This window comes from Perca flavescens, chromosome 14 (genome assembly GCF_004354835.1).
Source record: "Perca flavescens isolate YP-PL-M2 chromosome 14, PFLA_1.0, whole genome shotgun sequence".
NCBI lineage: Eukaryota > Metazoa > Chordata > Actinopteri > Perciformes > Percidae > Perca > Perca flavescens.
The window spans coordinates 17,890,256-17,915,452 of record NC_041344.1 but is presented as its reverse complement, the minus strand read 5'-3'; the positions used below and the strand labels follow the sequence as shown (position 1 = coordinate 17,915,452).

General features: G+C 39.3%; 1 protein-coding gene across 1 annotated transcript in view; it reads right to left on the bottom strand.

Annotated features, from left to right (window-relative positions):
- Positions 1-24,206, bottom strand: part of necab1 (N-terminal EF-hand calcium binding protein 1) — a 38,544-nt gene extending 14,338 nt beyond the window's left edge. The window contains exons 1-6 of the mRNA XM_028597887.1: positions 24,120-24,206; positions 21,713-21,737; positions 20,269-20,377; positions 10,316-10,341; positions 9,922-10,019; positions 3,302-3,438 (exon numbers count right to left, since the gene is read on the bottom strand). Coding sequence (XP_028453688.1) covers positions 3,302-3,438; positions 9,922-10,019; positions 10,316-10,341; positions 20,269-20,377; positions 21,713-21,737; positions 24,120-24,206 — 482 coding nt within the window. The remainder of the gene's footprint in view (positions 1-3,301; positions 3,439-9,921; positions 10,020-10,315; positions 10,342-20,268; positions 20,378-21,712; positions 21,738-24,119) is intronic.
- Between the last annotated feature and the right edge of the window lie 991 nt (positions 24,207-25,197).

Sequence of the window (25,197 nt, the reverse complement as noted above, 5' to 3'; positions counted from 1 at the left end):
TGCTAAGAAAGTTGTTAAATGCTGCAAAAGAGCTGCATTTGATAAATGTTGAAATACTTTGCCATAATTTTTCAACTGGGGAGATAATGTAGACAAATATACTGGTTAGTTAGTGGGTCAGTATGCTTTAAACAATTTCCTTTGTGTTTTTACAAACCAACGGGTCCTTGATTTTAGAAAGTGGCAGAAAAAAGCAGCTTCTCCTTTCTAAACAGTGATCACTGATTTTGTCGGCTGAAATTTGTCTGTTGTTAGCAGATGTTATGACCTGTAGCTAGCTGGCTAATTAAGCTAACTTTACCTCCATGAGTTTTGTTAAAAACAATGTTTTTTGGCTAACTTTTTCAGGGACTCATTTTAATAACGAGAAGCTCGTAAATATGCACATGATGACATACATGATGCTAAAAGCCTGAGGCTAAAGGCTAAAGCTAAATGTCCCAGGAAAAAAAGTCAGCATCCTCAGTTGATGATCCACAGAGCAAAAAATAAATAAATAGAAATAGTAGAGAGAGACAATCACTGCTTGTTGTTGAAGCTGCAGCTTAAGTGACAGGTGACGGAACGCAAACACACACACACACAAACACACACACACACACACACACACACACACACACACACACACACACACACAGCAGAGCCTCCTAAGGAGTGCCTCAGGTTTAACCATCTCAATGACCAATCTGATTGGTGGAGTGCTACCCCTTGACTAGCGAATCAGTGCACGAGAAAACTGGAGCTGACAACGCCAGTATCTTCTTATTAGTAGCCATCGTATTTTCTTCCGTTCAGCGAGTAATGACAACAATGATCCTTCTTGACTACTATCGACACTCAAGATGTTCCGTCATTTCCGGTTTTCACTTTTTGGCCGACAATACAGATTAGTGCCACCTGCTGTTATGGAGACGTATTACATCTCACGCACGCGCAGAACGTACGCTCAAGTCGGCGTCGCTTCGGTGTGTTCTGAGGTACTTTTTGGACCGTCTTGGGGAGACGGGAGCCAAATGATCAGTCTGACTGCCTTTTCTGCCGACGGTTGGCCGTCGAGTTGGTGTGTCAGAGCCTTTAGTCTGATTTCTTTCAGTGTTTTGATCCACAAACAACTGATGACTTGTGGCAGTAAAGAAAGTCACATTTTGCCCATTGTGGGGGTGACAGCAAACAGTGTTCAATTAAGAACACATCAGGTAACATAGCCTGTCTTACAGTAAGCCTCCATTACAGTAAATCATTTTTTGGACACATGGGGGAAGCACAACAAGCTGTAAACATAACATTTAACATTGAAGTTGATATGGCAGGAATAGAGTAACATTAGCATTGATTTGGAGTCATGTTTGTGTCCACCTATTCTCATTTTGCCAGACCATCCTCCAAAGCGCGCTGAAGGAGGGTCTGGCTACTCCACATAGCATTCAGGGATAGGAGGAAAACGTACTCTGGAGTGATGGCATTTCTTTAAACCAATCAGTATCGTCATGGGCGGTGCTAAACTCCACACAGAACCGCTGCACAATAGTTGTGCTGAGAAAACTCAGATTGGACAGATAGTCTAGCTAACTATCTCAATTTACCCTGCAGAGATCTGAGGAGCAGTCAAAAATAGTCCTCATAAATCCTTCAAATTTAAAAATTCCAACGCAAAGAAGTCGGAAACAGAAAATACACACATTTGGCAGAATTTCCTGCAGCACCGGAGCAATCCCGGAAGTGGAATGTCAAGTATATTAGTGTCCACCTGATGACAGGAAGTCTTATATTGACTTTCCTTGTAGTTCTGGTTTGGTCTCTGTTAACTCCTGAGAGAAATATCTGGCTCTTTAGCTGCTTAATGCTAAACTATGTTTACAAGATATAGTTGCTAACTTTGTGCTAGCAGTCTGCTGTGACTGGAAATGAGACTGATGAGAGCTGTGAGAGTAAACCAAAACAGTAAGTTGGTAAAGTCGTAAAACCAAAACAAAGTTGAAAGATGCTAAAACACTACATAGAGTTGAGGGGAACTACAGAGTTGTTATGTAATAATTAATGATGGGTTTGTAACTATGAAGGTTACTCATATTATACAAAGTCAGTTAATCTATTCTTAATATAAAATATTTATTGGGGCAGTTTTAAAAAACGAGGTGAATTAATCAATGTGAAAAGGTCCTTCTCTTTTCCTTCTGATATTCTGTGGTTCAGTCAGGCTACTATTTTTAACTGCAGTGAATTACTTCTGTCCCCCATATCTTTTGACATACATGTAACTTTGATTTCAGAACACAGAACATTAAAACATCTTTCCTTGTATTTTGTTGTTTTTTGGCCTCCATGTTTTATTTCTCCCAAGTCTACGCAATCCCTTTTATTCCCCTCCATGCATAGACATTATTTCCAAGGGGGTAAGTCTCTCTCCACAACGCATACCTCCTATGATGCCATTTTGATGCTAACAAGCCATCACCCGCCGTTAGCATTCCATTGACTGCCATTCATTCATCAAATAACTTTACATCTGAAGCGTTTAAAAACTTTATTTGTTTATTTCTAAAGAAACACGACAATGTATAAAAAGCTCCATTACCTTGTACCTCACGTTATGGCTCTGTAGCAGACGTTTTTGTAAAAATAGGCGATTGTGTCATAACCATGCACAGTAGAGGAATTACCGTATAGTACAGGAGAAGCTTGCAGGCAGTTTTGACTTCCATTAGCTGTTTAAGTTTAATTACTAATGTTAACTAGCATTTTAGTTAGCAATAATTAGCCTGTGCCCATCTCTCCTAACATATACCTACCCTCTTCGTCTCTGCAAGATTCGGAATGATTGAGATTTCTCTTGTCACAGCTACCAGAAGACTTCCAACTTTCAGACAGGTTGGTCACGTCACATTTACGTCTTCAAGCTCAGTTGGAGGCTGCGCAGTAACGCTCAGCCATCACCGGAAAAGTGCTTCTAATATCCTTCACTGGTCTCCGTCCAGAGCAACAGGATCTATTGGTCCATATATGTTACTGTCTATGATTATTTCCCATAGGAAGGTTACACAGTGATCAAATAAAAAATCATTATATATAACTGCTGGATTACAGGGAAGAGCAGGTGGTCTTTACAAATACAGGCTAGGAACCTGTGTTTTTGGACAGCACCTTGGATGAACGCATACTTTAAATCTAAAATGTGGGATGTAAATTTGTGTGTGCGGTTTGGACACAATTGTCACACTGGATGTAAGAACTGTAATTATAGGTGCCATTGTACAATACAATTTCTCCACTAATTGTATGTCTGTGTAAGATTTGTTCTTACTTCTCCTTGCGAGTCTGCTCGGCTGTGGTTTCCATGGCGCACTCGAGAGAGCTTTGAAGTGAATAAAGCTGATTAGTCGTTTCTTTCAGCAAGAATCGGGTCACAAACTGCTCCAGGTGGGTGGACTCCTGATATTCCTGTCAATCAAGAGGAAGAAAAGGAGATGGAGGAGTTAGAGTAGGAGGAATGACGAAAAGAAAGGATGGTGCCATGCCAGTCAAGAGTCACTCAATGTCCAGACTTCCTATGCTAATTAAAAGATGCCAACAGATAATTTATTTAGAAGGTTACACAAGACAGCTGCAGGAGTGGAGAAAAAACGAGGAAGAAGAACATAAACAATCTGGGGTTTACACTCTTCATCTCTTATCTGCTGAAACCTGCCTCTTAAATTGTGTTTCAACAATCTTAAATGGATGCCATCCCAGTTCATAGTTTCAAACAAAAAGGTTTGACTTTGATAAAATAAGATGCAATTTCTACTTGTTCATCATTTAAATTGCACCAAATAGCATTTTTATTTTAGTTTGGTTTACAACAGTCTAACAGTCTAATAATATATTAATACAATACAAATATTAGACTTTGTCAAGCATAGAACTGGACTTATTTCTAGTGTTGTCCCAGGTGTCCACCGAGAATTCATCAATATGGAAACTTGAAACTATGAAAACAATTTGTCCAAATCAGTGCAACAGAGGCCGACCTACCCAGTATTTTCAGAAACACTGGGTCCCCCAGTTTCCATGATGTGACTCAATGCCTATTGTAATGTAATGTCTTTAGTTAACCTTCCCTACCTTTTAAATGTCCCCATCTTTAAAACTTTAAAAAGATTTGCAAATAGTTATTAAGAGGGGCGTGACTTTTGGGACAAAGACAAAGGATTAACAAGGGGCATGAATTTTGGTCATTTTGCTCACAAATGGAATGGGATCCCCCCTCAACTCACCTACTGCTCAAGCCTACATGCCCTGATAACATCATCAGTCACAATGAATAATCTGACCTTTTGTTGAGTCTTGGTAGTGCATCATGTTTCTGATTGGCACAACAAGTACTGTATGTGCATACGTTTTGGTAAACGACATGAACAATATTTGTAAAATAACATAAACATGTGCTTTCACCTTCAATTTGTCCTTTTTTTAATCAATGGTACATTTACAATTTGTTTTGTTAGCTCTGAAAGCTGATGGAAGAATAATCGAATGACTTTCTGAATTACATTTTGAGACGTCATTTGCACAATGCCTGGACCAGAGCAGGATGGCTGAGGGATGTTTTGAATCGAAGGTAAGTGAATGATGCTTGGTACAACAGAGTTTGCTGTTTGCACACCACACCTGCTCCCACAGTTTTAAGCACCGTGACTGTTTGTACACTCGACTAACAATGCAACTAATGCAAGTTAGATTAGAGAATGACTAATGCATGAATAGGAATGTGTATGTGTGACAGAAGAAGAAAGAGGAGGCGATTTCAGTGTTTTGTCTATTACTAATTACTGTGTTTATCAAAAAAGTACAATGACAATGGCTTGATTTTAAAAGCTTGATTTGTTTATCAGACTTTGGAAGTGCACACACACACACACACACACACACACACACACACACACACACACACACACACACACACACACACACACACACACACACACACACACACACACACACACACACACACACACACACACACACCCTAATTACAGTATATTGAATCTTTCTGTGAGAGAGCTGAACTATCCAACACCACATCCAAAGATTGAACAGTTTGTCCTAAAATGTGAGAACTATCTTAATTCTGTTTTTCACAAGAACAAACATACAGCGAATCCCTGTTTTCTGCAGTGTTGCGTTAAAACTCCCCCAAAAAAATCGGTCATTGCTATCGGTCATGTCAGGTATTGTTTGATCCCTTGACATTCAGAACATACACAACCACATTCAGTGAGTGAGTCACGACAAAACTGGTAAAGGTCAGTCTCCTGTCTACAATATGAGCATAGATTACCTCCTGTGATCTGTATTGTACCTTTGTGTGTGTGTATTTGTGTTCCCAACTCACCAATGCAGTCATTTTAGACAGCTTACGTAAGGTCTGTCTAATATTTTCCTTTTTGCCATTCTCTTGATCTTTTTATTCTCAATATCAAATGAGTTACTTGTTTGAGGCAGTGCACTGGTGCTAAAATCAATTTAAACCTATTACTGTATTACATGTAAATTATAACTGTAACAGTGAAGATGAAAAGTTTGTATGATCTTTATTGGTGTTTGATGCTAGTGTTTATACTCTCAGTGTGTTCTGAGTGACGGTGTGTGTTGTCTCAATGAGGATGGTTCAAAGCGTTTGGCTGCACTGAGCCTGTTTTGAGACATGTGTGAAGAGTTGTGTTGAATGAGTTTTGCAAGTGATGTGAACTGTTTAGCTTAGGTGACTGTTGGTAATGCAGACTGTGGTTAGAGTTTTGCACATGTGGCTTCAGTTGTGACCACTGTCGTTTAGCATTGAAAAAAAACTGCAAGGGCTATGACTACAAAACTCCGACCAGTCATGCAATCAGAACTCACCTTCTGCCAAATACTGTAGTTAAAATCCTGATTGCAAATCGTCATAAAATCATGTAAAAAATAAGCTGACTGAAATGAAATGCTCCCTAAATGATCACCTTAAAGTGCAGAGAACCGAGAATAAGTTGCTCCAGCTATTCATAAATACATATGTGGATACATTACTAAATTTGCGTGTAAAATCCTTGCAAAATTCTTAAAAATTACAGGCTATAGTTTCAAATTACTGATTTGCTATATATATTAAAACTTTACAGTAATCTGCAATAACTTGTTGCAAACACTGTTTCCATTTGATTGTCAAGCAAATGTTAAGCAAACTTTTAAAAAATTTATATGCAAATTAGTTACGTTTCCATCAATTGGTTGGAAGCAAATCAAATAAGTCTACAGCGTAGTTTTGTCAGAAGTTGGCACAATAGGCTATGCATGGTGGTAATCCACCAGTAAACTGAGTAGAAGTACAGTATGTCTAGAGGTTTAAATAAACAGGCTGTGCTTATGAGTCTTTCTACGAAAATGTAATTTGTATGTATTCCACATATTTTTTGCTGTACCCACCACATTGAATGCTGCTGTAACACCACTCTGATCCACATAATGAGGATGTTGTGGAGGGTGGGTGGGTCATAAAAAGATTGATTTTCTAACAAAGATAGAAATAATATCACATCCATACAGGGATAGTAGTATACAGTTGTTAAAACATAATAAAATATATGACACACTGGTATCGCCGACACGCAAGTTCAGGTATCGGAATCGGTATCAGGAAGCAAAAAATGGTATTGGGCCATCTCTAATTATTACTACCTAAATTAAAACTTGCCAGATTGTATGATTGCAAATAACACTTGGTGCAGATTGCATACTGTATGTACTGTACATTTTTCCATCCAACCACAGTGCTTGCTATTATTATTTTCTTTAATTTCATAATTTAAAAACCTTTTGCATTATGAAAAAATATTGCACCTAATACTACGATGCACTATGAAGTGTAAGAATACAGCAACTTCCTCTTGCTGCAGGTGAGTACCACCTGAGATCTGATAGGACAGGTTTGCTAATGTGTATGGGAAGCCTGTAAATAGCTACAGCAGGAATATCTGTGTTTTTAGCACAGATACCTATACAGTTTGTGCCATGGCTTTGATTTAGATGCACAATCTTGTTCCAGCTCTCCCGCACATGTTCATGGACGTTTGATGATACAAAAGCGCACACACAATCAAGCACATTAGCTTGAGCATACGTAAGCTCACACAAATACACACTAACAATCTTCTAATGCAAAAAAGGAGGAACACCTCACAAATACACACAAATTCACAGCCAGAGACCACCCACTCAAATACATATACAGTTCAACTGAGACAGGTGAGCTTCAGTCTGTGACTAATGCAGCATCTGTTCTCCTCCTTTTTTTCTCTCTTATATACTCTCTATGACACATTTTAGTGTTACAGAAAAAAATAATGTTGCACACACGCTTTGTAGAGGGGAAACTATGAATTAGGCATCAGTGAGTAAATACTGGGGAGACATCAGCAGTGTGTTCAAACTGTAGTGTTGTAATTTTATTTCAAAGTTATTGCCCTTGATCAATAACTCATAAATTCTGTCCAGTTTGCAAAGAGTAATTTGTTTTTATTCAACCTCAAATATCTATTTTATACTGTATAGCTGTAAGGGAACAATAGTGTGTTGATGGAATATTTGTGAGACTGACTTTTTCCTGTGTACTTCTTGAGAGCTATCTTAAGGCTTTAAAAAGTCCACAGCCAGGTGAATAATCACGTTTGAATGACAGAACCTTAAAATACACACTCTGCTGTTTTTCCTCTATCTCTCCTGTTGTCTCCCTTGCCTCTCTCAACTATTCTCTTGGAGAACAGAAAATGATTTGAAGTGTAATTTGATTTTTGCACCTCATCACAGCTCGGTGCAAGTCAAGGTCTAAGAAAGATTGCAAAGGGATTGCAAAAGTATCTGTATGTTTCATTTCCTTTGCAGAAATGAAGGCATATGCAATTCATATCTGTCCTCCTGTAGGTCCAACCTTCTTGAAACATATTTCAAGTAAAAATACATTTTCTTTAAATATGTCAAGGATATAAATTGGTTCTCTAGTAGCAGTAATATTCACTTATATGTCTGTTGAAATCATGTATTATTTGATACCACTACCCTTAAAATCTCCCATCACTGCCATATTTTTAGTCTTTATCTGTGTCACCACAGATTTTAGGTGTTGAAGTTGGATGTCATCATGTGTTACTCTCTCTGTGCTAATAGAGAACTACCAACAAATGAACGGTTTGACTCAAGCAGCCACACTGAGACATGTCTGCTTCAGTGCAAATCTGAGGAGTGATTTAAGCTTTGCATGTGCCAGATGAGATGAGTGCAGAGAAAGAGGGGGGGGTTGAAAGAAAAAGAAGCTCTCCCTGCAGATCTAAAAAGCCACCTCTCTTCATATAACATAATTTTCCCATTTCCCAGTTCTCCTTTTTTTCTTCTGTCATCTCTGATCATTTACTTTCATCTGTCTTTTGCCTTTCTCTCCCTCGTCATCCCTCTTCTTCTCTCTGATCATTTAAAAAGCATCAGCTTTAAAGTAAGATCAAGATAAAGCTTTTTTCCAAAGCATAATCAAAAGCAGTATTTATTTGATAATGCAGCCGAAATACATTTAATTCCTCGTCTATGTTGGCCACAAGTACAAAAAGAATCATAACATGTTTTGTTCTGCGGGTTAATTAGTAGCATGAATGAGCCCTGGTTCATCCTTTTTAGGTCTGTAATGGAAATCTGACTAATGGGAGATCTGAGGAAGCCAGTTGGGCAGCAGAGGAGCATGCTGGGAGAGTTCAGTTTAGGCTACACTGTGAGTAAATCAAACATCTCTTACTATTATTGTTATGTGCGCTGCATGGGATGTCAGTGTGATGTTCACTGTGTGGCGGTGTTGAAGTGTGTATGATGTAAATAGCATCCAAATTGTAACAGATTTGTTTTTAGCAATTTTCTTTCAGTGACCAGGTTTACACAATTAACCACAAATGTCACACCTTTCCTATAAGGGTCATATTAAATCTAAACACACACACATCATACACACTGCTTATTCACTCTTCACAGTGGAGGATCGTCTACGCCAAGGACAAATGTCCATCAATTATTTATTTATAATGATTGTGGATGATATAATCTCTTTCTTGTATTGTTGTAAGTATTTAAAAGTAATCAAGATGGTCGTTGTCTGTTAGCTTGTGAATGGAAACAGCTAGTAGCCAAAGTAACAAAATGTTGACAAATATGGAGGTGCATAGTTTTCAATTCAATTCAATTCAATTCAATTTTATTTATAGTATCAAATCATAACAAAAGTTATCTCGAGACACTTTACAGATAGAGTAGGTCTTAAGTTGGATATTTAGCCATTCAGCGAGGTTCATCTTCAATAACTTTTCATCAGTTTTCAACAGATTTGTTGTGCAGTGCTGATGGTACACAGGTGTTATTTTTTATTATTTTGCGCTAGAGATGACAATGTAGATTGGTCGGTCCACCACTGTAGTCCAGACTTAAAAAAAATTCTCAACAACTATTTGACAAAAATTAATTGTCTCCCGATTTGTAATGATTTTGATCCCTGATGTCTCTTTTAGAGCCGTCAGAAGGTTGACATTTTTGGCCTTTAGGGAAATATGTTGACTAACTACTGGATAGATTGCTATGACATTTCATGCAGATATTGATGGTGCCAAGAGGGTGAACTCTTCTTTTCACTTATCAAACTTCCAACCAACTTTATTTTCATCAGGCCCTTCTCCCATTATATAGGACACAACCAAAAACTGTACAGTATGGCCCAGTGCATATATATATATATATATGTATGCCTGGAAGAGACCCAAATACAGATATGAATACAGATAATAAATGTATTACAGATACAGATAGCTTTGCAATACACCCCCAGTTATGTTGAGAAAGTATGTTTGTCTTTCGTTGATGGTTTCATTTCTACCATCTCACCTTCTTTGTTTTGTCCATCGCCTTCAGTATGGACTTATTCAGGTCTTCTAAGGCAGCGAGAACATTCTCATATTCACCGAGGTGCTGGGAGAAATACTCTTCACAGGAGAAAGACAAGAAAAAAAGAAAAAAAACATTTTGTGAGTTAAGCAACTAGGACAGGGCTGTAGGTGTTTTGTTAAAGCTGCACTCTGTGATGCCTCAGTCAGCCTGCAGGGGTTTGGTCATAGAGCATGTGACCACATCTTACATGGTTCTTTCCTTATGCTGGGAAAAATGTCAAATAACATTTAAGTCGATAGTGTGACTGCGAGGTAAAGCAAGATAAAGCCAGAACAGTACAGCTTATTACTGTTATAAAAGTTATTCTTATTTGGGTGATGGATTAACTTACCACAGAGTTCATCAGTGTCCACATTGCTGCAAAACAAAAAGTGAGAGAGAAATTTAAATAAAAAGAATTCCTCAAAAACAAAGGTTTTCAAGGTTAAAGGAGGTAACAGATTAATCATTCATTTCTGCAAAAACATTTTCAGACAGTTGGTGAATCAGTGTATGATGACAAATTGTAGCGAGTAAAATATGTCATGAATAATTGAATAATTTAGTTGCTTTTCCCCCCAGATGGTCCAGACAGTGATTCCCTCACAGGAAATCCCTGTTTTAGGGACGTCTGAGTGTAAAGTGGAAGATTATTTATTTTATCTCTGTACGGCTTGACACAGGAGATATTTTTTCTTTGTAACAATGACAGACCCTGGGGAATTATGCCAGTTTTAACTCGATTCCACACAAGCTGTATAGCTGTCATTCACAAGAGAGAAAGTGCTGAAGCAATCAATCAGTCCAAACAGGGGAAAACACTTAGAGGCACAGAGGAGGTAAACCAGAGGTTAGACACTAAACTATGTAACTCACTAAAAGGCTCTTACTTGGGTGGCTTGAAACTTGGCTGTTTTGACATTTTAAGGTACATTATCTACGAAAGGACCATGCACAAGTGGAGCAATGAATACAACTGTATTGTAAAGATGATGAGAAACATGATGAATTATAGCACAGTTTTGCACATGCTAGTCCCCCTGTGTAACTTCAACTACAAATTATTCATGCACAAATCTTTTACAGACTACATGCAATATCTGTGCAATTTCTTTTTATGTATCGAATAATCTTTCAGTATTCAACATCAACCTGAGCAGGCTAGGGAGCCTGTGATGCAGACCTTACGGCTTAGTGAGTCATTCTTTAATCAATACAGGATTCTAATTGAGACTTTTTCAAATTACTTCCAATAACAACTTTGCCATCTGTAAAATCAACAAACGGAGTCCATTAAAGTTGTGTGTGAGTGATTGTGGCTAACAGGTAAATTACACATCTTATGATACTCTCATAATGAGGTTAACAAATGATTCATTGGATGATCATGGATGATCAAATGATCATGGATAACAATCATTGTTTTTTTATGTCTCATCTTTCTCCCTTAGACTGCGGAGGCATTCCATCAGTGGCAATACTAAACTGTGGATTTAAATACCATGACGCCTGATCACATTAGCAATGAGAAACATATTAAGATTAAAATATAAAAGACCTTAAAATTGACCCCTGAGGTACACCAAAGTGTATTTCGAACACCAGAAAGAGGAGCACAGGCCTTTTCATTAAGAAATTATGGGTTTGTGTATGAATATGTTACAGATGAATTAAGTTTAGGTGTAGGGCCAGAAATGTTTACTTCTAGTTTGCATTCAGCATAATTCTTCAACCCTGATGAACACACCTGTCTCCATCATTACAAACTTTAGTTGTACACCATATAAATGCACATATAATAATAACTTTGTCAAGATCCCATGGTTTCTTAAGTTTCCCGAAATGGGATGAATTACATAGAAATGTGTATGCATGTGGATTCAGCTCAGCACATAGAGGCTGTGACTATCAAATTCACTCATTCACTACAGTAATTACATTTTTTTATATGATTCATCATCATTTTGCAACATCACTTATGGGTGTAGCGATGTCAAGGGTTTGCATATTTCATTCATTATCACATATACGATACTGTCATTTCAGTTTTTTTTCTTAACTTTAAAGATGCTCAGGTGAAAATCTGAAGGTAAAATTAACATCAAATATTTAACATTTGGGTTGAACATTTAGTAGCCTATAACTGCTGACCAGTTAAAAATATATTTGTAGAAACCCTTTGTTTGAGTTCAGTCTGTATTTGTGCAGATATTCAGGAAACTAACAGTTTCAAAAGATTATATTTTTTATGTAATTGATTATCGCAGGCATTTTTTATGTTAATGTTTCTACATGTTCATCGACGGTAATATACCTTGTTTTTGATGAGTGGATTAGTAGATTATTTATATAAATTTTTTTTGCACACTATTAACCCAGATGGATATGTAGGAAAAAATGACAGTAAAACAGAACAGTTATTGTCTTTATTGAATGCAAGCAGCTTTCAGTTCACTTTCAATCCCACCAGTTTATTAAATTAAATCACAATCTGCAGACTGAAATATTGGCTTCTTTACATTGAGAATAAATGCTGTGTTTACTGAGTTAATTGGAAGTGGATCAATATTAGCAACAAACTCTCCAGCGTTGACATCATCAAGGCCTGACGTCTCGGAAGTGGATGTGAAGTCATCATCATGAAAGATGTGATATGGTGGCCATTATAGGTACTTAACGCAGAAATAAGATCTTTTTTGCTTTAACAGTCAAGGTCACCAAAATATAAATCTGTGGGAACAGGTTAAAGATTAGAGAAAACAACAAGATAAAAAGGCAGTTCATCTTGACAAAGAATTATTTTATGAAATACAATTTTAAAAGTGAAAGTCGTCTGTTTTTTTCCTTTATTCGTCCTAGTACACGTTCCTCCACAGATGCCATTCTACTACTGTGTCTACTACTGTGGTCATGGAAACGCTCTGATTAGCTTTATATTTCCCTCTTGAGGACTAGCGTTTTTCAGATGATGCTGTTGAACATGGTGCCGTCAGGGTTAGGGTTGTGGACAAAGGTCACCTTTTTGTCACCGAGAGAGCCAGGCTAGCAGTTTCCCTGTGTTCATAGTTTTTATGCTAAGCTAAGCAAATCACCTCCTGGCTCAAGCTTTGTACTCACAGTAGCCCACTGCACAGATACCGATCTTGTCATCTAACTCTCAGCAAGAAAATGAATACGTGTATTTCCAAAAATGTCAAACTAATCCTTTAAGATTGTGAAAATGTGTTTAAAACAAGTTTTAAAAAAAACTTGGGATGAAGGTACTTTAATAAAACCTCAAACAATAAAAAATCCTTTGTGGTAATGGGGACAAAGGTCAGCTCTGACTTTGAATCCTGCAACTCTTCATTTTCCATACTCAGAGCATCTATACAGCAACAGCATCAAGCTGTCTCTCTGTAAAATCACTCACCTCAACAGCATCAGTGCCCCCAGTCCAGATAGTCCAACCAAAGCTCTCAAAAAGTTCTTCTGTTCTTCATTTTTGATAGAGACCAAATTTGCCTGGTATAGATGGCAGACATGCTATTGAAGGAGATAAAAAAGATTGAGGGAGATAGAGAGGATGAGCTGTTGCTCGGTGTCAATCATGACATTAACAACAAATTGTTTTAGTGAATTGCCAAAAAATGTTGTTGTTACCTCTGCATAGGTCCAAGTCTGTGGATTTTGCCAGAACCTATAACGGCAAGTGCCAAACTGAGTCCAACCAGAGAGACATCTCTTAGATGCACAGGGGTCACTTATAACACAGAAGACAGTGTACAAAATATTCAGTCTTGGGTTAGAAAAATACTTAACATCCATCCATCCATCTTCGTCCGCTTATCCGGTATCGGGTCGCGGGGATAGCAGCTCCAGCAGAGGACCCCAAACTTCCCTCTCCTGAGCCACATTAACCAGCTCCGACTGGGGGATCCCGAGGCGTTCCCAGGCCAGGTTGGAGATATAATCCCTCCACCTAGTCCTGGGTCTTCCCCGAGGCCTCCTCCCAGCTGGACGTGCCTGAAACACCTCCCTAGGGAGGCGCCCAGGGGGCATCCTTACCAGATGCCCGAACCACCTCAACTAGCTCCTTTTGACGCGAAGGAGCAGCGGCTCTACTCCGAGCTCCTCACGGATGACTGAGCTTCTCACCTTATCTCTAAGGGAGACGCCAGCCACCCTCCTGAGGAAACCCATTTTGGCCGCTTGCACCCTGGATCTCGTTCTTTCGGTCATGACCAAGCCTTCATGACCATAGGTGAGGGTAGGAACGAAAACTGACCAGTAGATTGAGAGCTTTGCCTTCTGGCTCAGCTCTCTTTTCGTCACAACTGTGCGATAAATTGAATGTAATACCGCACCCACTGCGCTGACCAATCTCCCGCTCCATTGTCCCCTCATTCGCGAACAAGACACCAAGGTACTTAAACTCCTTCACTTGGGGTAAGGACTCATTCCCTACCTGGAGAAGGCATTCCACCGGTTTCCTGCTGAGAACCATGGCCTCCGATTTAGAGGTGCTGATCCTCATCCCAACCGCTTCACACTCGGCTGCGAACCGATCCAGTGAGTGCTGAAGGTCACAGGCCGATGATGCCATCAGGACCACATCATCTGCAAAAAGCAGCGATGAGATCCCCAGCCCACCGAACTGCAACCCCTCTCCACCCCGACTACGCCTCGATATCCTGTCCATAAATACTACAAACAGGATTGGTGACAAAGCGCAGCCCTGGCGGAGGCCAACCCTCACCTGAAACGAGTCCAACTTACTGCCGAGAACCCGGACACAGCTCTCACTTTGGTTGTACAGAGATTGGATGGCCCTGAGAAGGGAGCCCCTCACCCCATACTTCCGCAGCACCTCCCACAGTATCTCCCGGGGGACCCAGTCATACGCCTTCTCCAGATCCACAAAACACATGTAGACTGGTTGGGCATACTCCCAGGCTCCCTCCAGGATCCTTGCGAGAGTAAAGATCTGGTCCGTCTTTCCACGACCAGGACGGAATCCGCATTGTTCCTTTTCAACCCGAGGTTCGACTATCGACCGAACCCTCCTTTCCAGCACCTTGGAGTAGACTTTACCGGGGAGGCTGAAAAGTGTGATACCCCTGTAATTGGCACACACCCTCTGGTCCCCCTTTTTGAAAAGGGGAACCACCACCCCGGTCTGCCACTCCTTAGGCACCGTCCCAGACTTCCACGCAATGTTGAAGAGGCGTGTCAACCAGGACAGCCCCTCCACACCCAGAGCCTTGAGCATTTCTGGACCTCATCAGCCCCAGGGATCTCATCAATCCCTGGGGCTTTGCCACTGTGGAGTTGTTTAACTACCTCAGCAACTTCCACCAGGGAAATTGACGACAATCCCCCATCATCCTCCAGCTCTGCCTCTACCATAGAGGGCTTATTAGTCGGATTCAGGAGTTCCTCAAAGTGCTCCTTCCACCGCCCTATTACCTCCTCAGTTGAGGTCAACAGCATCCCATCCTTACTGTACACAGCTTGGATGGTTCCCCGCTTCCCCCTCCTGAGGTGGCGAACGGTTTTCCAGAAGCACCTTGGTGCCGACCGAAAGTCCTTCTCCATGTCTTCTCCGAACTTCTCCCACACCCGCTGCTTTGCCTCTTTAACGGCAGAGGCTGCAGCCCTTCGGGCCCCTCGGTACCTTGCAACTGCCTCCGGAGTCCTCTGGGATAACATATCCCGAAAAGACTCCTTCTTCAGTCGGACGGCTTCCCTGACCACCGGTGTCCACCACGGTGTTTGTGGGTTACCGCCCCTTGAGGCACCTAAGACCCTAAGACCACAGCTCCTAGCCGCAGCTTCAGCAATGGAAACTTTGAACATTGTCCACTTGGGTTCAATGCCCCCAGCCTCCACAGGGATGCACAAAAAGCTCCGCCGGAGGTGTGAGTTGAAAGTCTGTAGGACAGGGGCCTCCTCCAGACGTTCCCAATTTACCCGCACTACCCGTTTGGGCTTACCAGGTCTGTCCAGAGTCTTCCCCCACCCCCTGACCCAATTCACCACCAGATGGTGATCAGTTGACAGCTCCGCCCCTCTCTTCACCCGAGTGTCCAAAACACACGGCCTCAGATCAGATGAAACGATTATAAAATCGATCATTGACCTTTGGCCTAGGGTGCTCTGGTACCAAGTACACTTATGAGCACCCCTATGTTCGAACATGGTGTTGGTTATAGACAATCCATGACTAGCACAGAAGTCCAACAACAAACAACCACTCTGATTTAGATCAGGGATGCCGTTCCTCCCAATCACGCCTCTCCATGTGTCTCCATCATTGCCCACGTGCGCGTTGAAGTCCCCCAGCAGAACTATGGAGTCCCCCACTGGAGCCCCATACAGGACTCCACTCAAGGTTTCCAAGAAGGCCGAATACTCCGAACTCTTGTTTGGTGCATATGCACAAACAACAGTCAGAATTTTCCCCCCCACAACCCCCAGGCGTAGGGAAGCGACCCTCTCGTCCACTGGGGTAAACTCCAACATAGCGGCGCTCAGCCGGGGGCTTGTGAGTATCCCCACTCCCGCCCGTCGCCTCACACCCTGGGCAACTCCGGAGAAGAAAAGAGTCCAACCCCTATCCAGGAGTATGGTTCCAGAACCGAGACTGTGTGTAGAGGTAAGCCCCACCAGATCTAACCGGTAGCGCTCCACCTCATTTGGGCTAGTTTTCTTCCATAACATGTCTTCTTTCAGACAAGTGGAAAGAAAATATCCAAAATACATTTAGGTTTTCATTATACTACACTTTGTGTATTTGTGTCTGTGGATTTCTCCCACATTCACCAAAAGTTAGCATTACTTATTATTTTTTACAGAGCAGCTGGTTCATATATTATTCATAGCCTGTTTTATACAACATTTTATTCCTAAAAACATGAAATGGATTTTTATGGAGTGATAAAAAGAGATGCACAAAATTCCCTCTGTAGAAACCTTTAACTCTAATATGTCAACAAAATTAAACAAGAATATTGAACCTGGCTTTATCCAATGTTCAGATTTCTGTTCTGGAAATGTATGTAACTTAGCAAATATTTAATAAGATAATGCCTCATTACATCAGCATATTTAAACATAACTTTTCACAAAATTTGTATTACAAAAATGATTGTCTTAATTTAGCCTGAGTAATCAACTGGGGATGTTTAATGGTGATATCTAATAGTTAAAAATGGTACCCCATTTACCTGTAGTGTCTCTATGTAACCAGTTTACAGCTGTTGGTGGTGGGGGATCTCTGTGTTCCATCAATGCTAATCTATGTAAAATATCCTTTAAGTCATTCCTGCTTATGGATGAATCAACATAGAGTATGAACAGGCTGCCCAGCTGGAAGCAATATTACTGTGAAAATGGTAGGTTCCACAAAAAATATATGAATATTTTTAGCAGGGGGCAGTTTCTTTGTGAGCATTTGTTTCTTTGATTTCAAAAATACAAATGTGCACACATATAATTAAGTTTCCTGTGCCATTCTCAAAATCCCTTTGCTACGGGAAACAACAACATACTTTGAGCTACATGATGAAAATGGCAAGCTTTGAAGAAAAAATTCAAAACCTCACCCGCAAAGCAACCAGAATTGTGGGTGACCTCAGCCACCCCTCACACAGCCTCTTCAGCTTTGTGCCATCTGGGAGACGGTACCGGAGCATCCAAGCCTGTTCTACCTGACTGGCAAACAGCTTCATTTCCCAGGCAGTCAGGAAGCTCAACACCCTCCCCTCTCTCCCTCCCCTCCCCTCTGACCCTAAGAACTCTGGACTCTGAAGTTTTTTTTCTTCACATTTGCATTTTGACAAAGTAGAAGGGCTCCTTTAAACATGTTTTCCATGAGTTACAATTGTGTGACTTGTAATCAAGTGAGGCTATAATGAATCAGACATGAACAGAGCAAAAAAGAATATGTTTGATAACTATTGCAGTGCATCAATTATTGTCTTTATATCTGTCTACTGCAGTGGCCAGCAGTAATAAAGAAAGTGAGTGTGATACTGATCTGGTGGAATCTGTAAAAAAGATTTCTCTTTTTGAGGGGAAATAAAAGTTATACCTAATGATAAAAAAAATACAGAACAATAATCATCATTTGATGCTGAGATCAAAGAGTGAATCCTGCAGTCTTACCTTTGCCGTGATGATCTGATAAAGTTGCAGTTGCAGCAACAGGTAGCTGTTATTGAGGGAGAGGAAACGCACTCTTTATATACCTTCAGCTGCGGTGGCTCGAAGCGTTTCATGCTCTGGCTGCAAAACACTGTTTAATTATTCCAATGAAGGTAATTAAATTCTTACTCAGTGTATGGCTTTTAGCAGCCTTAAAGTCACCCTCCACTCAAAAATAAGTATTTTGTTTTTCCAACGCTGGATGTTTGAGTTTCATAGTGCAGAATGATGTTTGTACAGACTTTGACACTAGAAGGCTGTTTTCACATTTATCTGCTAAAAGTGGAAAGAGGGAGTAGATGCATTTTTAAGGATTTTAATGTGGGATTATACTTTTTTTACGGGGAAAAAACATGTCAGACACACATTATTGTTGGGGATCTTTAAGGGTGGAGTATTTAATTTCCCTATTTATTTATTTTTGCAAGTTGGTAGTGTAAGTCTGTAAAACACACCTGTATTATTTGTTTAATGTTGAGTTTCCCTTAAAGTCACAAAGAAAGAGGCAGTATCACTGGCCTCTCCCTTCCATTGACAGACAATTATTAATATGATATAATAATATATGTTATTATATATATATTATATATTATTATATATATTATAAATTAATATTATATATAAACTGATTCAAGCCCCAAATCCAAATTGTTAGACACTGAATATCATGGTTTATCATGGTGTAATGCACTGTGGGTTGTTTAAAGAGGCATTCGAAACCATCAGAGAAACAGGGAGCAGTTTCAGGCTTTAACAGTACCTTAGTAGCATCTCTTACAGCAAAATCCACCAAAACAAGACAACTTTCATCTGTTTCTATCACAGGACAGAAGACTTGCTACATTTATGCAATTGAAAGGTTGATGACTTACGCCAACACCAAACTATTGCCAAGTAAGTAAATGTAAATCTTAGTTTACTTTATCCTGTAGCTACTTACTAACTTCTAGAAATACCAGGGGCAAAAATAAATGTACTGCAGCAATTCTTTGGAAGCAGTTCTTTTTGGTATATGATAAAATAATAATATTTTTGTTAAATAATCATTGTTGAATAAATACAATCTGTTTTGATTGTCTGTTTAATTTGTTGTTGTCTTGTCTGACTTGAAAATCTGTCATTTTGCCCCCATAGGGTGTTTTTTAATCCTTTTATTTAGAATTTATTATTTTTAATTTTACTACAGATACACGATTGTACTGTAAGTATTACAGAAGGAAGCAGCACATTATTATGGTACATTCAAACACGTATCTTGAAAAAAAGTCTATCTCTGGCCTTCATCACAGCCCGTGCTTACCCAACTGTTTACCTCAAATGTCACCCTGTGTAATGCTGCACATCAACAGCTTTTACACAAGATTTACATGAGGGGTTTAAGCTCAACCAACAGCATTATCATACCTGAGCACCCAGAAGGGTTTGTTCAAGGGACACATGCAAACTATTACATTGTTAAAGGTGGAGTGATCTTGACGTGGGAAACGGCCTTAGTGCTGAACAGTCATATTTAGCCATTTTATTGCAGCAATAACAAAGCTCATTGCCTGAATGGCTATTAAAATCTCTGTCATTGCTTCATACAGGACAGAAGTGAAACTGACCCATCGGATGACTTGTATATATGGTCATGTAAAATATAAATGTACAAATAAGGCTATTCTTTGCATTGATCAGTCAATGTGCCTGTGTAAGTTGTTGATCCAGAGTAAAATATCTCACCAACTATTTGATGGATTCCCCTTAAAACAGAAAGGTCCTTTGAGGATCCTAAAACACGGAAATGAGTTAGGATTTTTGAACTTTCGGTTCCCTGGTCTCGAAATCTATGGGTTTTTTGAATGGGTTTTTGGTGAAATGCGTGAAATAAGGTCTATGATTAACACAAGCGTAAGATATTTTAACGTTTTGTTCTACAAAATAAAATACATCAGTCAGTATCCCACTTATGCATTTTGAAGCTTGTATGTGTGTTAAAAAAGGCAGTTGGCTAACTGAGACTACAAATGCCATCACACTCAACACCCTAAATCACAACATTGTTTCCTCCATCATCCACATCTTAATTCTGTCCTCCATGGAATAATATAAAAAAAATAAAGCAATGAATTGACTTACTCTGTGTTATGAGTGTCAATTGTGTGGAAGAGCTCCTTCAACTCGTCAGCTGTCAAGACACCATCAGAGAAGTAGGCTTTGAATTCATCAAAGGACAGCTTTCCATCATCTGGGGACAGAAATGTAACTTGTCAGAACAGGGACAGGACAGCTCAGTCAGGACTGCAGCACCCTGTGAGATAAGTTGGCCATTTCCTAAAAGATTCCTTAAATAAATCAAAGACTTGTTAATTAAGAATTTAAATCCAACTCTTGAGCTGATGAACATGAAGGTGGCTTAAGATAACTCAGATAAGATGCAGCATGCTAGATACTGCAGGGGGCTGAAGCAGCAAAAGATGGCAACTGTATAGATCATATTGCCTTCACAGTAGAACAATTGGTGATTAAATTACTAAATAACTTCAAAATGAAACATGTTTATGTTTATGCTTTGAGGCTCTGCAATTATGCTTAGAATAAAAAGGCCCAAGCTGTGTGAAATATTTATGTGTTAAAAAAAACAGAATTTCAAAATGAGGAGCCCTAAAACTGAATATCCTGCAGCAAAATGAAGATAATCATCCACAGATGACATCTTTTTTCTACACAGTTCTGGCTGCAGTAGTTTCTGTCTATTTGTGTGACATGAGGTGGCTGATTTTAATGTTCACTGCTGAGCTGCTGCTCTGGAGGTGATGTTCAGTATGTCTGAAATGTCACTATGTGAGCAAGAGAGATGCACACAAATCAAGCGCACAGTGACTCACCCATTGAGCTCGGAAATAATCTTGGAACAGACCTGACATATAAGTGCTGCTGTTTGCACAACTCTTAAAACAAACATGTGGGATGACTTCTTATCTTGCTGCATGACAAGACCTCAAGTCACTCACAGCGAGGGACAGACATTTAATGTCTAACGAAGCAAGTCATGTGATTAAGAGTTGTGATGAAAATCTTTTTTGATGGCAGGGTATCTGTCAAATTGTCAGATGTCTGATATCCCAGCAATGAACGTAGCCACTATGAATATCAAACATGATGTGTGAAAGTGTGTGTCAGCAGGGTTATATATTTCATGAAACATGTTAACTTGACACAGAGAGATGAAGATACTGTTAGTGTCCAGTCAAACAAACAATCTGTAATATATGCGGTGAACCTCCACCTATACACCCCTAAAGAGTGGACTGCTTACTGTTATAAAAATGTCTAACAAAGTTTTGACGTTTTTCTTGCACTGAACCTCAGTGGGCATGGTCATTTTCCTGTTTCCATGGAAACTGAAAGAGTATCAGCGGAGAGCATGATCAGAATTTCATTGAGAAAGTAGGTTTTCACACAATGCTGAGGTAATGCCAAAGTGTGTGTGTGTGTGTGTGTGTGTGTGTGTGTGTGTGTGTGTGTGTGTGTGTGTGTGTGTGTGTGTGAGTCTGGAAAGAGCTTTTGGTGCAATATTTACCGTTTTTATCAGCTCTCCGTAAAATCTGTAACAAGAAAAAGAAAAAAGAGGGATGTCAAAAAGGTTTAACATCATCTTCGTTAAAATAACTGTGTGTGTGTGTGTGTGTGTGTGTGTGTGTGTGTGTGTGTGTGTATCATTGATCACACTCTCAAAAGCCGTGCGTCATTAAATTATTGATAGTGCTGTCCCAGAGTCCAGAGGAGATGAAAGGCTGAGTGGCAATGTCCACATCAGCTTGTAAAGGCTCAAACCACCTAGAAATAGCACTGCCCACTTTCTCTTCTTGTTGAGTTTGTGCTTTGAGTTTATTTAGACATTATCACTGTAGGCTACATCTGACAGCATACCAATGAATGTGCAAGATATACATTTTAAAATACCATTCTTCCATATTTGGATTTCCCTCGCTTGGGGGACTTCCGCTCTTTGCAATAAAGGGGTAAAAATACATCCACCCACCTTCTCTTGGCAGTCTTTTTATATAATTCAGTTTAATTTTCCTGCTAATCAGTCTTTTTTTTTTGCCTGTCCACAACCTATAAACTCCTATCTGTCTCAATTCTGCCTTTTACTCATCTCTTGTCCATGTCAAATTTCTGAAATCAATCAATTAAATAAAATACAACTTTATTGGCAATAGCAGCATCCTTGCCATTCAGGTCAACAAATATATACACAAATAAATAAGGGGAAAAAATGTACAAAGTACAAGACAATCAATCATCGCTTCTTCATGCCCTCATTCCATATTGATAATCTATCAATAAAGACAGTTTTCAGGCAAAAATGCCAAACATTTGATAGTTTCTGGTTCTCAAATGGGAAATTTGTTTGTCTCAAATTATAGTAAATTAAATATTTCTGACTTTTGGGCTGCTAGTCCGACAAAACAAGGCAATTTATGACATCAACTTGGCTTCAAGATAACGTAGGCCTAATAGGAATGTTTCATGATTTCTGATGTTTTATTTGACCAAACAATGACTCTGCATAATCAACAACAGAATTAGTCGCAGCCCTACTTTTATCTGATCCCCAACTCTTCGACCGGACAGCTGCTCTTTCTGTTTTTATTGACTCATGTGTATGACCTTTATGCATATTGAAAATCATTTAGGAATGTAAGCTGATTAGATTTGGTAGCTCACAGTAACTCAGGCTGATTAATCTTCTCATCACATCCTAATTAAGCTTTTACATCTAATGAGTAAAACGAATTCATTTAACCAAGAATAGAAGTCTGACAGATTTTTTCCTCTCTATTCTCTGGTAATAAAGTGAAAATCTGGCACCACAGCAGCATCAAAAACACATGGAGACACAGCACACCTAACCAGTTCCAGGATGACACAACTGTTAGGCAGCTTTTGTGTTTTAATGACACACAGCCAACTGAGGAGAAAGCTATGGAAGATGTCAAGAAACAATAGAAGCAGCACTCTGATGACCAACTCGCCTCTGAAGACAAGCAGTGGTTTGATTCCTTGCCAGAAGATAGAGCACCTGTTCAACATCAGTGAGAAATTGGACTTTATACTGCTTTCCACTTTTAGTAACTCTTGGTTCCCATGTGTGCATCCTTCTCTGTTTCTCATAAACACTGAAGGCTAGCCAGGTTTGTAGTTAAAACATCACAAACGAATGAAAGAGTGGAGGAATGAGGAGGAATTAGGTGGTTGGTACCAAGGCAGAATGCAGTGGTGTGAATCAGGGGAGGGAAAGCTCTTGAGATTGAAGCAATTGAGGAAGCTCATTAGCTGTACTGATATGCATATAAGATGTGATTTGATATTTAAATCATCATCTGCAAGTGTTGAGAATACTTATAGTGTATTTCGACAATGTAATAATGCGACTTTTTAGAATCAAAAAGTTCTGAACATCAATAATATGTTTTTCTAATTGAGCTAGATTTGGCTTAGTAAGGTCAGCATGAATAACACCCTGACTTTTAACCAAATAGACTTTTAACAATTCATTAACTTGGAATTTGGTTTTGAACACTGACATAAAAATGGATGGCCAGCCTTTGAAATTCTGACACAATGAATCTAAATTAAAGGTCAGGCTTGTCAAATGAATAAATTCTGTAAAACATTAAACCCCTCCGTACCCTGCATGCATTAGGGGGATCCATAATAACTTAGGTGATAAAAAAACAACCTCCAACAGATTAAAATTAATTAAAACTTAGATTTCATCAATAAAAAATTGTTTTATCTGGGAAGGATGATTTTGTTTTCCTTGATTTTGTTCTAGGCTTTAGATTGTTACCTAGGTAATTTGAAAATTATAATATAGTCATGCATTATGCTTAACTGTTTTTGCATTATTAGCCTAGTGATTAGTGAAGATGAAATATATTTTGTACTATAAATAAGGATTAAAAAAATGTTTTACTTACATCAATGAAAATCGACATTCCCCTTTTTAGTTCCATTTGAGCTGTGGGCTCCTCAGACACAGACTGAACCTCCTCTGAACAATCCATCATTCAAAATGTAGCTTCAGTTATACCTACTGTGCAAAAGAATGTGTCTGCTTGAACCTCTTATCTGATCAAAGCCAATGGTCAAAAAGAGCGACGGCTTAACGCAGTCAAGGCAGCTGGAAAAAAAACGCACAACTTCCGGATTAAAGTTTCACAATTCAACCATTCATTATTATTTCGTACGATACCACAACAAAAAGTAGCTTGATGTCTTCCGCTCAAACGTGATCTCATTTGTTTTGTGGATGCTTTTGAGGCTATTCTTTTCGTTGCTACTAAACACACGGAGACTTTTCCGAAATATATATGCTTTTATTTTGAAAGCAAATCACTGAACTTCCTGCCATGTACTTGCTTTCTCCGTCAGTCTTGACGGCGCCTCAGTCAGTGGTCCAAACCTGCATCTCCGCTCACTCCGGCCACTCAAATGACTGAAATGTATTCCCTTCTGTTTTGTATCGTTGTGCATAGGCTAATAAACGACCACCGTCAAATCACTGAAAAATATGTTTACTGATACAGATAACATTACTGTAATCAATCCACATGTCTACAACATGAGCGAATTGAACATCACAATTAGCATATGCCTCAGATAGGAGTGCCATATTACATGTTTTTGTTAAAAGATAAAGAAGTAAACAAGTCGTTTATAATGTTCTCTCTGTGGCCTTAGACATTTTCCCCACAGGTATTCTGAAAAATGGGATAAAGAGATCTTTTCTGACATCTTTTTAAATTGAAAGATAAAGACTTACTGTAAATCTCATAGCCTGGCCAGTCTCTTTTAAGGGTTTCCAAATTGTGCTCCTTTAAGTTGACCATACTTGTTGGATTTAAGTTGACATGACATTTCTAGTTGGTAATCATTTGTATTGATTTATTTCATCGCGTTGTAACATCTACAGCATCATAACAACATTACAAATTGCATTTTGCGCATCTTCATCAATTAGGAAGAATAATATAGAAAAATACACTTGAGTGGGAA